Raw genomic sequence first — 15950 nt, 5'->3', positions numbered from 1 at the left:
ACCCCTCACTCTTACACAAATTTACCCCCTTGGCAGCCAAGTTTTTTTTCATGTAATGCCCCTGATGATTAACCATATTAATGTTAATATATCAGTCTGCTATTTATATTGGAGAATCAAATTCAGCAACAAACAGCAGGAACACGAAATGAAAAAAATGAGTTCTTTTTAACTCAACTAACATGGAATTGAAACCCTCCACCACTCGGGTTTCTTAAAATTTACACGAAAGCTTCACGGTAAAAAAAACCTCGAAACTAGGTCAACCAATTATGGTCGCAGTATTACCCAATTCAAAACCCCTTTGCAAAATCACCATTACGTTACTCCTACCTTCTAAGAGTACTACTGCATATGGGTAACAATTAAATTATGGGATCTTTTCCGTTTGTGCCCCCCCCCCCCCCCCCCCAGCTTAATGGGTGCGTAATATTTGCAACCCCTCAGACGCACGTGTAATATTTTTACATAACGATTTACTATGTAATGACACGTGCTTTATAATTGGGGGCTGCGTAATTGGGGGGGGGGGGGGGGGGGGGGTGGTGGGGGCACAAACGGAAAAGATCCAAATTATAATTAACAACTTCCTCCGCTCAGTAAAAATTAGTTCACAAGGCATTTTCACTCACTTGCGCTTTTAACTTAAAACGCAGTTTGAACACATAGTACTTCCGGTAAGGATTAAAAAACCTCAGTAAAACTAATACTCCGCTTCGAGTCGTAAAAAAACCAACCAACGAGGACGCCAATAATAACCCCAGCTTTAGCTTTGCAGTTATTAATTATGATTAACATTAAGGGTACCTTAGGGTCCGAAAGGTACACATTGAACTCTCCTGCAATCCATCCTGCAGCATACAACACCTCCGAAATGCCATTGCGTCTGATTGCACCACTCAACAGGTTGCTGTTCTCTACTAATAGTGCCTGCAAACACACAGCAGCATATCACACGTGCTCATCTCGCTATGTTTAGTTCTATCAAGAAAGTTGGAACAATTATGTTAAGTTAAATATATATCTATTAGAAGTATCGTATAATAATAAAAACAATAACAATAATGACGTAACCGACAATAATGAAAACAAGAACTTCAAAAGGCTATAGGGTTATGCAGAGATCTCACAAGAAAAAAGGCACTTTTAATTCCCCAAAAACTGGAGAAATGAAAAAAAAATGGGAAGGAAAAGTAAAAAGGGAGAGAAAAGAACTGCAGAAGCGCAGGAGTCCCTTTGGAGTCGTAAGATCCAGGCTGGTTCGCTTCATCAACGTTGTATCTAACGTTTGTTTTTATCTATCACATCTCAGAAATACTGCTCATCAGAAATACTGCTCATCAGAAATACCGCTCATCAGAAATACTGCTCATCAGAAATACTGCTCATCAGAAATACTGCTCATCAGAAATACTGCTCATCAGAAATACTGCTCATCAGAAATACTGCTCATCAGAAATACTGCTCATCAGAAATACTGCTCATCAGAAATACTGCTCATCAGAAATACTGCTCATCAGAAATACTGATCCTGTATGAAAATAAACACCCCTCCCAACATACCATTTGTGTTACAGCATACTGTCGGATAGACCTGACCCTGACTGCGACATCCAACATCTGAGCAGAGATTAACTTGCCATGTCTCGTGCCCTCCATCTTCGTCAACTCCACCAGAATCGAAATGTACCTATCACACGGTAAACACTATAGTTTAATTATGCACAAAGGGCTTTTTTGATTTTTAAAAGATTGCACAAAAAATGGAAGTGGATGCTTTTCATCCAGTACTAACAACACCCAACAACAACAACAACGAGTTTTTCTATTTCAGTTCCTCAAGTGTATTATGCACTTAAACTTTGAACGTTAGTGACTAAACGGCTTGTAAAATTTGTTTATCAATTGTACCCAAGTTTTAAAACGTAATGTACGGATGTGCCAAGAGAGGGGTAGGGGGTTGAGAATGGGAAAATCATTTCCCCCGAGAAGTGACTCGAGGACACGATTAATACCAAAAATGTCTTCAGGGAGAAATGGACAATATTATTGATGAAGACGTACCACTCGAAGTTTGTGATGTGTTTATAGTTGTCATGTGAGCAGACCTCGATCACTTTGCTGAGTAATTCGTCTCTGTACTGAGTACCCTCTGCCTTCTCAATGTGAGACATCAACTTCTTCACTATCTCCATCAGATTCTTCTTGTTTATCTGAAACACACCCAAAACAAAATCACTATACTCAAAAAGAATTTTTGCAGGTTAAGTGATTAAATCATTTTAAAAATCTGAGGCTAATTGTACGCTTAATTTGAAATGTACGCCCGAATTGTGAAGCGACTTTAGCAGAGTAACGAAACCCTCCCTGCTTGAAACATGAACTTTGCACGTTTTTAATATGGAACTGTAAATAAGAAAATATTGCACTCTCGACTTCTGAAATTATAAAACAAACTTGCGTGTTAGCAGGTTCCATAAATACTCACTGTTGATATTTTCAGAAACATTTATCAAAAAAAACTTTAAACTTCTAAATATTTAACAATGCGAAAAATGAGAAAACACTGATTAAAGTGCGCCAAAAATACACAAAAACAAGAAAAAACATAATACGCAGAGACAAAGAATTAAAATGTAATATAATGCCTAAATCCAGAAAAAGGAAACTATTTTTTTAACTCACCATTCCATAGAGGAGATCCAGAGCCCTGAATCGGATGGATTCGTCCTTATCGTCCAAACAGGACAGCACTAGATCCTTCAGAGGCTGGATGCTCTTCGGGTGTGTCTTCAGAATATTTCCCATTGCTAACAGACCCAAGTACTTTACTGCAATACAAAAAGGTTCACTGGAACTATTAACAAATAGACAACATGATCAGCAAGAGGTTCCAAGTTCCTCGCGATTTGTTTTTACAATCTGTGCAATTGTCTAGGCGTGTTTTGGTATTTCGTCAGCAGTGATTTTTTTCAAATTCTTGAACAACCTGAACGTCGATTAACGGTTTGTTGGGGTTTATAAGAGGGTTTTTGTTCCTGGTCATCAGAAATTTTATCAAAACAATAATTATTAATGTTCAAAATCTTGGTCCTGCTGCGAATATTTAGAATCAACTAATAGCCAGGTTGCTTAACCAATGCTCAAAAACAGAAAAATGTAACGGAACATGAACACATGGATTGGTAGACCAAACAGCGTCTTTTTCAGAGAACTAACTGGTACTAGGGCTAACACTCTCGGTGTCTTCAAATTGCTCTTGATCTGAACATTTGCAAATAGGACTATTTATTAATGTAATTCTTCCCACTACATCTTTCAAACAATGTAATTTTCGCAATCCTCAAAATTAAATGGTGGCTAGCAACTTCATATGAGACTTGTTTTATTGGTTAAGTCAATTTGTCCGATCGACATCTTTGGAGAAGATATACAAAAGGGGTACCGATAAAAGCACTTGAAAAACGGAACTGAGCGCCGAAGAGTTTTTGATTTTTCCTGTTTCTCGAAAAACCAATTTTCTTCACTTTTCTCATCTTTCAATAGCTCCAACAATACGGCATAAATGACTAACTGAATTCGAGCAAATATTGATAGATACATTTTTATTATTTTCGCCATTCAAAAAATGTCATTGAAATTGTTATTATCAAACAATTGACTTCCATATAAAATGTATCTAACGGTACAATTGCTTTCCATTGCCCAACTGCCGATGAATTCATTCAACCTATATGAGGATTTTCTTGCCAAAACCCTTAGTCTTGAAATATGACAACATTGTCCAACCAGATCGTTGAATACATCTGTTTAAACACAAAATCATTCAAGATTACGAGCCTAGTTCTAGCAAGTCAATCAGATCTAAGCAATAAACATTTTAGAAGTCAAATTTTTCCTGAAAAATCATTGATTTTTTCAGAGCTTTAAGTAGAAATTTTCGTTCTCCGGCAAATTTCACAGATTGATCATTAGTTTCTTCGCTCGTTTTTTATTTGAACCAAAGATATCAAGCAAAGATGTTCGCTGCTCTTACAAAATTTCCGAAATTCCATTCAGATCTAAGCAATAAACATTTTAGAAGTCAAATTTTTCCTGAAAAATCATTGATTTTTTCAGAGCTTTAAGTAGAAATTTTCGTTCTCCGGCAAATTTCACAGATTGATCATTAGTTTGTTCATTAGTCTTGAAATATGACAACATTGTCCAACCAGATCGTTGAATACATCTGTTTAAACACAAAATCATTCAAGATTACGAGCCTAGTTCTAGCAAGTCAATCAGATCTAAGCAATAAACATTTTAGAAGTCAAACTTTTCCTGAAAAATCATTGATTTTTTCAGAGCTTTAAGTAGAAATTTTCGTTCTCCGACAAATTTCACAGATTGATCATTAGTTTCTTCGCTCGTTTTTTATTTGAACCAAAGATATCAAGCAAAGATGTTCGCTGCTCTTACAAAATTTCCGAAATTCCATTCAGATCTAAGCAATAAACATTTTAGAAGTCAAATTTTTCCTGAAAAATCATTGATTTTTTCAGAGCTTTAAGTAGAAATTTTCGTTCTCCGGCAAATTTCACAGATTGATCATTAGTTTCTTCGCTCGTTTTTTATTTGAACCAAAGATATCAAGCAAAGATGTTCGCTGCTCTTACAAAATTTCCGAATTTCCATTCAAAACAGGAGCTGCTCTTACAAACGCTGCTCTTACAAAATTTCCGAAATTCCATTGATCAAGGAGACTTCGCACACAATCTTCCGACCCCGCTCATCCATGTTTTTGGACTAAATTGTCTACCAAATGAGATGTTCAAAGATAGATATTTGGGTAAAAAAAAGTTGCAGCACAAACTACTAATGGATCAAAAAATGACATGCCACATTAGAGCGCGCATGTGACCTGCCATTAACCAGACCACGAGACAACACAGAGAATAAAATAAACAAAAACAAGACATTATTTACGGCAAAAACTAAACTATTTTTAACAACATTTAGTAACAAAGTTAAAATAACATCAGATAAAACCTAAACTACATAATTTTAATGTCCTTGCAGAAATCAGATGGAACTTGTTCTCAGTGGAACCAGATCCCAACTAAAAGAAGAACAAAAGGTAATCAAGTCCAAAAAACAATAATTTGTTCTGAAACCAATTAATTTTAAAAGTCAAAACCCTTAGCTTTTCTTCCTATTCATCCATTCTAGTCTTACACTTAAATCCTTACGAAAACGATAGGACCTGTCCTTCGCAAGACTAAATCATAGAAGAGGACTACAAAAAACGCACAGAAAAACTAATTTAACAACAAATTACGAAAAAACAAATATGGACGCCACTGAAACCATTAGATCTTAACTAAATATCAAACGGATCCTATTACAAAAGGGAATATGATAAAAGACAACAAGAAATACCACAATTAATCAAGATCGAAATTTTAAAGAACACACAGTTTCACAGTCATAAAGCAGTGGTGATTACACAGAAACGATACAGAAATAAACATTTGCGTAGCAGAATTCATGACCTGAAATTGTCTCCTCGACACAGTTCCGGTGAAACAAATACTAAAACACTAGTAAGGCGTAAGGATCTAAGACAGCAGCTCTGCCATTGAAAGCCCTCCGAGCTACCCGTTTATACTAACCGTTTATACGGAAAATGGGTCAAATCATTCAAGCGAAAAACTGCATAAAAAACTCAGGACTATTATAACTGCTACAAACTTTGTTTGAGGCAATTGACAGCCATTAGGTATCACTCAAAGCATTAGATAAGTCAAAATAAACAAAAAAGTGCAACAAAAGCAGGCAAAATTGAAAGTTCTAAAAATATTTTGAGGTTTAGACACCAGTACCGAAGCCATAAAAACCATGTGCTATTCCCTAGAAACAAAATATTGTTCATTGGGCCTCAATTAACGTCAAATGTCATTAACAAAACTTTTTCGATATGAAATGTCGATATGAAAATTGACTTGTCTTTTTAAAAATTTTGCAGATTTTTGAAAAACAGCATTCTAATAGAATTCTAATCTTTTGGATTGTAAAACTCCCCGATGAGACGAAAACTAGCATTTCTATCGCTGCTCGTCTATTAATAAGACCTAAATGTTCCATTTTTTAGCATGAAATAACTTTGCAACACTTTGACGCAAAATCTTAAATTTAACAAAAACGACGCTAAAAGTGAACAAAGACACGTCAAATTTCAAATTTTCACAAAAACTTAAAACCTTGAAAACACGAAAACATAGCCGGCAAATATCCGGAAAATAGCCGCGATGGACGTTTGTGGCCTTTCATGAATTGAAAAAAACTAAAGAAATAAGATAGACAGATCGACCACCAGTCCCTTATTAGACCACTAGACTTTTGGGTTAGACTCGGATCGACAATTTTATGAACCATACGGTCTAAAAGAGATAAACCCTAAAAGAGCTTTCTCAAAATTGATATTCAAAATCAAAAACTTAAGACTAATACTCAAGAATTAGGGCATACAGGTTTGGCACTACCTAGGGCATATAGGTTTTGGCACTACTTAGGGCATATATGTTTGGCACTAATTAGGGCACATAGATTTGGCACTACCTATAGGTTTGGCACTATTAGGGCATATAGGTTTGGCAATACAGTTTCGGTGAAACAAATACTAAGACACTAGTAAGGCGGAAGGATCTAAGACAGCAGCTCTACCATTGAAAGCCCTCGGAGCGCTACCCGTTTATACGGCAAATGGGTCAAATCATTCACGCGAAAAATTGAATAACAAACAACTACTATTACAACTTTGTTGGAGAGAAATTAACAGCCATTAGGCATCACTCAAAGCATTAGATAAGTCAAAATAAACAAAAAAGTGCAACAAAAGCAGGCAAAACTAAAATCTTTTTGAAAATTTATGAGTTTTACACAACAGTATCGAAGCCATAAAAACCATGTGCTATTCCCTGAAAACAAAATAATGTTCATTGGGCCTCAAATAACGTCAATTGGTATTAATGAAACTTCGATATGAAAATTGACTTATCTATAATAAACATTTTGAAGATTTTTGAAAAACAGCACTCTAATAGAATTCTAATCTTTTGGATTGTAAAACTCTCCAATGAGACGGAAACTAGCATTTCAAGCGCTGCTCGTCCTTAATAAGACCTCACTGTTCCATTTTAGCATGATATAACTTTGAAACACTTGGATGCAGAAAATTTTAGATTGAACAAAAACGACGCTTAAAGTGATCAAAGACACGCCAAATATCAAATGTCCACATAAACTTAAAACCTTGACAATTCGAAAAAAAACGAAATTCAAAAAAATCAAATTTCACGGTTGATGGCATTCTAACAATACCACTCAAAACTCTACGACGACTATATCGATTGACCAAAATTGAATGAACAGAAAAATCCGAGTTCAACATTTAGTTCCTCCCCCCACAAAGTGGGATCGGAAAAATAAGCTATTGAATTTAATTTACTCACAGTTTTGATCATTGTCCTCGATCAATATCTTCAGCTTTTCCACACAGAGCTGAAACAATAGCAGGTATTAACAGAACAACCAGAATAGCATACACAGCCGTAGCTTACTTGACACTAGCTTTCACAATAACGTTAATGCTCCTTTAGGCGGTCAACAAATAACCGAACTCGAATAAAAAATTGCCATTTTTTCTCAAAATTGAATTGCATGCGGCTGAAAATTGTCACATTTTCATCAATCCTTGAAAACTGTGCTAACAATTTTTTTTTGAAATTATGGACCTGTTATGAAATACCGTTAGTAAACTGATGCCCGCCACCATTTTCACGCAACATCCCTTGCCACAGTTATTAACCATTGTAGACAATTCAGGGTTAAAAATTAGTTCACATTTTCACCAACAGCTGAAAATTACCAAAGAATGCAAACTGAATAACAACTGTCTTCATTATTAGCGGGCAGATAGAGTTTATTGTCATGTCAATCACACTTAACTTCTCATATTTGCTACTGCAGCCCTGAACAAATGCCCCAATAGTTAACTCTTATTTTGTGAACTTTTGTCTCCGAAGTACAAGTCCACTTCAGTCCCATAATTGAGAACATCAGTTGAAGATTAAAGCATTTTGCTTGTTCGTCCATTCTAATTCTTGTGGATCTCCATTTTCTCGAAAAGTAGCAAAAAATCCGACGTTTTCTCTACCCATTCATGGGCCATACTTTGATTATGGTTTTCATTTTACATTTCACGTTGTATATCTTTTTCTTTTAGATAGTATTCTACGTCAAGAAATTTTTTTATCTCCTTCGTGTTACTTAACAAATACAACCAATATCAAATTTCCCGAAGCTGGGAATAATTTGTGAGCTTCTTTTAACAAATTGTCGGTACTCGGCTGAAGATGATCGAGAAAACATTTACAGGACATTTTAAGCGAAAACTAATTATTTTGTAACATTTTTTGTTCCGACCCCTCTTGAGGGGGGGGGGGGGGGGGAACTATATACTCAAATGGGTTTTTTTTGTTCAGTCAATTTTCGCCGATCGATATATTCATCGTAGAGAGTTGAGACTGGTATCATTAGAAAGCTCGTCCAGCATAGAATATGGAATTAAAAAGATTTTTTTAATTTTCATTTTCTACAGGGAGTTATCGAGGTTTAAAGAGTGATTTCACGTTGTTTTTATTCACATTTTCCGAAATTTTTGCCTAAATTTTCGTCAATTTTGCTAAAATTTGTTGAAATTTTTAAAAAATAGCGTCGTTGATTTTATTTTTAAAGACAAACAAGCCTTGTTGATTATTCTGATTTAATTTTTTTGGTCAAAAACTCCGGATAAAAATTTCAAAATTCAGCCTTTTTCACCAAAAACAGCACGAAATAAGCTACTTTAGTCCACTTTGATTAAATTTGCCGGCACTACACCCCCGAAAAACACTAATACAATCTTTGTAGACTAAGAAGGGGGCTATTCCTACTTCAACTTCCGCTGAGAGTGCTCTGTAATTAAAACTTTGCCGTTTTTTTGCTAGCTTTACTCGTTTATTATCAAAAATGCAGAATTTTTTTTGAGTTTTCAACTAACAATTTATCTATATCAACAATATTCATAAATCAATAATTCCTAACGGACAAAAAGCATTAGCAGGGCTAGTTTTAACCCAATCTTGGACTGTTACAATCCAAAAACAATTCGGATTGCAATCAGTCGGTCTTTTCCATTTTTTCATCATTTCTAGTCACATTATCACTTTACTGACAGTTCTCATATCACATTATTAGCGTTCGAAATGAAACACAATTGAACATATTAAAATCTTCAAAGATGGAGATTATCGTTTTAACGGCCTCCACACGTCTTTCTTCAAGAAATTAATTGAATTTTTTAATTTTGTCTTTAACTGTCATTTTTACTTTGTCATTTCAGTTGATTGAAATTTCCTGTATAGTGATAGTTTTCACTGGCTTTCCATGGAAGAATAGATGAGCCGATATTCTGATATTAGTAGTAGCTGATGGCTTTCATGACTTTGAAAACAATCGTTTTCCAAAACTAAAAGTAAAACACTTTTTAGCTTCGCAAGTTTGTTCCTTTTATTTTTCTTTTTGGTGCCTAATCTCGTTAATGACAGGTCAAATATGACATTATGGGTGTCATGTGAAGGTGTCAAAAGGAATTGATGTCCCAAAATCTATTTTTTCAAGAATGCGTTATGACCTTACTGACTTCGACACCGGTTTTTTCAAAAAAAAGTACATTAATTTGAATTTTGTCATGTTTGACGTTCTTTTTGTAGACGCAAGAATTATTCTGGATAATTGCAGCTCTCAAAGAATTCCTTTGGATGAATAAACAACCCTATTTAAATATTTAATTTTGTAATTAATGTTTTTCATGTCTTTGGATATGAGTTTGTTTCGAAAAAAATTAAAATTATTACATACTTTTGCACTTTTCTCTTTTTTGTCTACTTGTTACCTAGCCACACTAATTAATGGCAAAATACTAAATTATCAGTTTTTGAAGAAGGCGCAAAAAAGAATATGTTTTGAGGTCCGAAATATGTCTTGACGGTTTTGACAGTGTTTTCTGGCAAGTTTCAATTTAATTTTTGTTTGTTGTTTTTTGTTGTTCTTTTTAGCCGCTTAAAGAAACGAAAACTGACAGATCCTAATGCCCTTCTAGAGAAACATTGGTAATTGTACAATCCTTAGGATATTTTACTTGTTTTCTAATGGTTTTAATTACTTTGAACTTGTTTTTAAAAAAAAGCGAATTTTTTTAACTTTACTGTTTTTGTTCTTTTTTGTCTAATTGTTACGAAACCTTTTTATGGACTGGTCCATATCTTTTCTGTTGATTGTAAGTTATTTTGTTTAGTTTTAGGTTCATCTGACGGTATGTTGACCTTGTTAATAAATTTTGTTTTTTAAAACGGACAAAAAGTTTTTGATGTAATTAATGTTTGTTGTTGTTGTTTGATTATGCTGTTCGCCTTGACTCGCTTTCTTAATATTGGAATCTCACAGCAATTTAATGCTTCAATTTTTATTCCACTGAGTCATTTGCTTTGGAGGCTATCTTATCGTTCATGGACATTTTTTTTTGAAAAATACTTGGGCTTTTTTGGGATTCCCAAAAAATAATTTTTGGGTTTTCTATCTGTTCCTCTTTTGGTAGATAATTATGCCAAAATTGTGGATGGGCGGGGTCGAAACCTTATGTGCCGCCGCACATTGCTGAGCCGCCTTGTCGTCATTTAAAATCAACATCTCTCAACTATGGATGTTTATGGTAATACTGGTTAGTAAAGGTGCTGCTTGGTCATTATCGATTGTTCTGATAGCGTTCAGGCGAAACCAGCTTGAAAAAAAAAACATTTGTAATGAGAGATGGCTAACTTTAATTCAAAACCCAATTTTTGCTGAAAGTTTTGCTGAAAACTCTTGATTTGCTGTAGCTGTGACTGTGTCCTCATTCATGTGTAACAATAAGCTAAAAACTCAAACTGACAGTTTATAAAAACTTTTGAACTTTCTGTATGATCCTTGTAGGACTACTAACAAAACATACAAATCATACATGACCTACTATGATTATTATGAATCATATATGACCTAGTATCATTACCAAGAATTTCGTAGGATGAGTAACCCCGGCCTTCGATTTTGGGCACTTGTGTAGCAGCCAGCTTATTCAATTTTTATTCGCTTAAACCGACCTAAAAATTAACCTTAGTTCCCCCGCCCAATGAAAAACATTTTTTATAACAGCCGAAAGAACGTCATTTAGTCTATTTTTAAGGCAAACATTTCAGAACTGAAGGCAAAAAACAAACAGCAGTTCGAAATTCCCCAACGATTACAACTCTTTCCATTTTGGGCCAAGCTTCAAATCGTGACATTCGGATAAATTTTGCTTCCAAAAATAAGATTGTATCGCGAAAGCCACAGACTCCTTGTATTTTGACAGCAGCTTAGCATAACATTTTTTTAGATAATTCAGACAAATTGTTCTGAGTACAACAACCTACCAGGACACATTCCTAACTTTGGGGAATAAAGTTATTGTTCCTACCGCGTCAATTCAACCCATATTGCTCAAAACATTCATATTATCATTTCAAAGACGTGGGGCAGAAAAATAAGCTGGATTTATTTCTTAAAAACCGCGTTTCCGCATTTGAGGACAAATTGCACGAAATCCATCAAAAACTACCTTTTTGAACAATTTTTTTTTCAATCATATTTTGGGTATTATTAAACTTGGTTACCATGACTAGGTTTATAAAACGGCAGATCACCAGTTTAACAAATCAATTTTTGTTACGCACTGATTTTTAATAGTGTTCCTCGTGGTGTTATTGAGGTTTATATTAGAAGTAATTAACTTGAGTAATTGGCATTTTACAAGGACTTATTTTGGTGTTTCACAGTGCGATTTTTAGCAGATATATTTTGAATAAAATTAGATAGTAATAGCCTTTTATTGAGCGGTTCAGATGCGTGATATATCCACTAGTTTGCCTTGCATTTTAGTGTTAACTTAGTCGCTATTTCTTCTGTAACTAAGTTTACCAAACTTGGAGGTTTTCAAGAGAATTTCCAGTTCAATCTTTAATTAATTTTAGCAAGAATTATTTAATAATTTAACAAGAAGTTTCTCAAGTTTATCAAGTTTTATAAGATGATAGGCAACTGATTTTTAGGCTGGTTCTCCGGTGTTCTGGTGATAGTGGGTTCCGCAGGACTGTGCCTTGAGTTGTATTGGTCCTTCGCAAATATTTACTGATCTTCAAGTAGGGCGATTTCCGGCTTTTGTACGTCTCTTGGTGTTTGTTCAGTACATATACAATTCCGTATTAGCACCTACTTTATCAGAATAATTACTTCACCAAGTACATAATCTCTCATGAAGTTATTTACTGATTATGTGAATTTATCATCAAGAAACTCAAAAAAGTAAATATTGAGGCTTTTAGGCACTTGAAGTGTTTGCTAGTAAAACTGTCAATCTGCGGTTGTTTCTCGTAAACATAAACAAATTAGAGGTTACAGGCCTAGATGGAAATACTGGCTATATATGGCCTTGAAACTAACTGAATATGAACTAATTTATAGCACTTATTTATGGATATTTGAGGAATATCATCACGAAACTATAAGGGACGAAATAGGGGCGTGACACTACCCGACTTTATGAAAATTTTCCATGAAAATTTTAGTGAAAGAACTGGGGTTTTACAATTTTTCTATAAAACATATAATCTGCACAAGTATGAGGATATAAACATATTTTTGTTGGAGCCACCCAATTTATGTTTTCTTAGAAAATAGTTTGGAACGAAAGCATTTAAGTTAAAGACAGTTAAAGAAGTTAAGAGATAATAAAGTTTAAGTTAAGACAAATTGAGATATAGATTAAAGTGAGGAAAATTAAGACAAGATTAAGAGCTGTGAAGGAACGTTAAAGAGGTGAAAGTGCGCTAATTTCAGAGTAAAGAGTGAAGACATAAGTTGAAAGTTAAGATTAAGAGGAGACATTGAATTAGCACTGGAAATAATCATGGTTATTTCTTTGAGTAATGGCTCTAAACTTTGAGAAGGATTAGGAGAAGGATACTGATTGAATGAATGGTTTAAAGCACTGGTTAATTTATAGGATTGAAGCACTGGTTTAGTGATTTAAAGCACTTGTGATTAGAACTTAATGAGTGAAGGGATACTTGGTCAGTTAAAGGATTAATACTTGTCGAACAAGTTAAGACTTTCAAGAACTCAAAGAATACTCTCCTCTCGGGGTTGGGCTCGATTGTCCAGTTCGTCTTCGTGGTAGTTTGTTCGTCTTCTGTATCAAATTTGTCTGTTAGTTAAAATTAACCTTAGTTCCCCCGCCCAATGAAAAACATTTTTTATAACAGCCGAAAGAACGTCATTTAGTCTATTTTTAAGGCAAACATTTCAGAACTGAAGGCAAAAAACAAACAGCAGTTCGAAATTCCCCAACGATTACAACTCTTTCCATTTTGGGCCAAGCTTCAAATCGTGACATTCGGATAAATTTTGCTTCCAAAAATAAGATTGTATCGCGAAAGCCACAGACTCCTTGTATTTTGACAGCAGCTTAGCATAACATTTTTTTAGATAATTCAGACAAATTGTTCTGAGTACAACAACCTACCAGGACACATTCCTAACTTTGGGGAATAAAGTTATTGTTCCTACCGCGTCAATTCAACCCATATTGCTCAAAACATTCATATTATCATTTCAAAGACGTGGGGCAGAAAAATAAGCTGGATTTATTTCTTAAAAACCGCGTTTCCGCATTTGAGGACAAATTGCACGAAATCCATCAAAAACTACCTTTTTGAACAATTTTTTTTTCAATCATATTTTGGGTATTATTAAACTTGGTTACCATGACTAGGTTTATAAAACGGCAGATCACCAGTTTAACAAATCAATTTTTGTTACGCACTGATTTTTAATAGTGTTCCTCGTGGTGTTATTGAGGTTTATATTAGAAGTAATTAACTTGAGTAATTGGCATTTTACAAGGACTTATTTTGGTGTTTCACAGTGCGATTTTTAGCAGATATATTTTGAATAAAATTAGATAGTAATAGCCTTTTATTGAGCGGTTCAGATGCGTGATATATCCACTAGTTTGCCTTGCATTTTAGTGTTAACTTAGTCGCTATTTCTTCTGTAACTAAGTTTACCAAACTTGGAGGTTTTCAAGAGAATTTCCAGTTCAATCTTTAATTAATTTTAGCAAGAATTATTTAATAATTTAACAAGAAGTTTCTCAAGTTTATCAAGTTTTATAAGATGATAGGCAACTGATTTTTAGGCTGGTTCTCCGGTGTTCTGGTGATAGTGGGTTCCGCAGGACTGTGCCTTGAGTTGTATTGGTCCTTCGCAAATATTTACTGATCTTCAAGTAGGGCGATTTCCGGCTTTTGTACGTCTCTTGGTGTTTGTTCAGTACATATACAATTCCGTATTAGCACCTACTTTATCAGAATAATTACTTCACCAAGTACATAATCTCTCATGAAGTTATTTACTGATTATGTGAATTTATCATCAAGAAACTCAAAAAAGTAAATATTGAGGCTTTTAGGCACTTGAAGTGTTTGCTAGTAAAACTGTCAATCTGCGGTTGTTTCTCGTAAACATAAACAAATTAGAGGTTACAGGCCTAGATGGAAATACTGGCTATATATGGCCTTGAAACTAACTGAATATGAACTAATTTATAGCACTTATTTATGGATATTTGAGGAATATCATCACGAAACTATAAGGGACGAAATAGGGGCGTGACACTACCCGACTTTATGAAAATTTTCCATGAAAATTTTAGTGAAAGAACTGGGGTTTTACAATTTTTCTATAAAACATATAATCTGCACAAGTATGAGGATATAAACATATTTTTGTTGGAGCCACCCAATTTATGTTTTCTTAGAAAATAGTTTGGAACGAAAGCATTTAAGTTAAAGACAGTTAAAGAAGTTAAGAGATAATAAAGTTTAAGTTAAGACAAATTGAGATATAGATTAAAGTGAGGAAAATTAAGACAAGATTAAGAGCTGTGAAGGAACGTTAAAGAGGTGAAAGTGCGCTAATTTCAGAGTAAAGAGTGAAGACATAAGTTGAAAGTTAAGATTAAGAGGAGACATTGAATTAGCACTGGAAATAATCATGGTTATTTCTTTGAGTAATGGCTCTAAACTTTGAGAAGGATTAGGAGAAGGATACTGATTGAATGAATGGTTTAAAGCACTGGTTAATTTATAGGATTGAAGCACTGGTTTAGTGATTTAAAGCACTTGTGATTAGAACTTAATGACTGAAGGGATACTTGGTCAGTTAAAGGATTAATACTTGTCGAACAAGTTAAGACTTTCAAGAACTCAAAGAATACTCTCCTCTCGGGGTTGGGCCCGATTGTCCAGTTCGTCTTCGTGGTAGTTTGTTCGTCTTCTGTATCAAATTTGTCTGTTTCAAGTTGAAGATGCGCTTTTTAGTTGGACAGTTGAAGAGTTGAAGGAAAACTTGAAGATTGCTCTCCCTATGAACAAAACTGATGTCACTTGCGGAGAAGTCTCAAGTTTGTCTCTTCTGGTCGTCGTTTATATTGTCCGAATGGTTGTCATTGGAATGCTGTCGTTGATGAGAGGAGAACTGTGATGCATGCTACTCGTGCAATAATCTTCCACCTTTTGGCTTTTCGTGAAGCCTTTATGGACTTATGCATTGTATCTATGCAGGGTAGTTACTTCACTCTGTTTTTGCTGGATGATGTGTTTTAGGTCAGGCTACTCACTCTGAGCAAGATCAAGAGCTTTTTCCTTTATTATCCTTCACTTGGACTCGTGAGGTCCTGTTCGGGGAGAAAGGAAAAATATCTAAGAAAACAATTTTCATCACTTTATGCACGAGCT

At 34.7% G+C, this 15950-nt stretch overlaps 1 protein-coding gene across 2 annotated transcripts in view; it reads right to left on the bottom strand.

Moving 5' to 3' along the window:
- Positions 1-15950, bottom strand: part of LOC142342559 (AP-3 complex subunit delta-1-like) — a 365254-nt gene that overhangs the window by 29159 nt on the left and 320145 nt on the right. For both annotated transcript variants that reach the window (XM_075393930.1, XM_075393931.1), the window contains exons 12-16: positions 7491-7539; positions 2686-2831; positions 2065-2213; positions 1564-1690; positions 808-930 (exon numbers count right to left, since the gene is read on the bottom strand). In XM_075393930.1, coding sequence (XP_075250045.1) covers positions 808-930; positions 1564-1690; positions 2065-2213; positions 2686-2831; positions 7491-7539 — 594 coding nt within the window. The remainder of the gene's footprint in view (positions 1-807; positions 931-1563; positions 1691-2064; positions 2214-2685; positions 2832-7490; positions 7540-15950) is intronic.

This window comes from Convolutriloba macropyga, chromosome 7, assembly GCF_964194025.1.
Source record: "Convolutriloba macropyga chromosome 7, txConMacr16.3, whole genome shotgun sequence".
Lineage (NCBI taxonomy): Eukaryota > Metazoa > Xenacoelomorpha > Acoela > Convolutidae > Convolutriloba > Convolutriloba macropyga.
The sequence above is the reverse complement of the archived record's forward strand: the minus strand, read 5'-3'. Positions and strand labels throughout refer to the sequence as shown.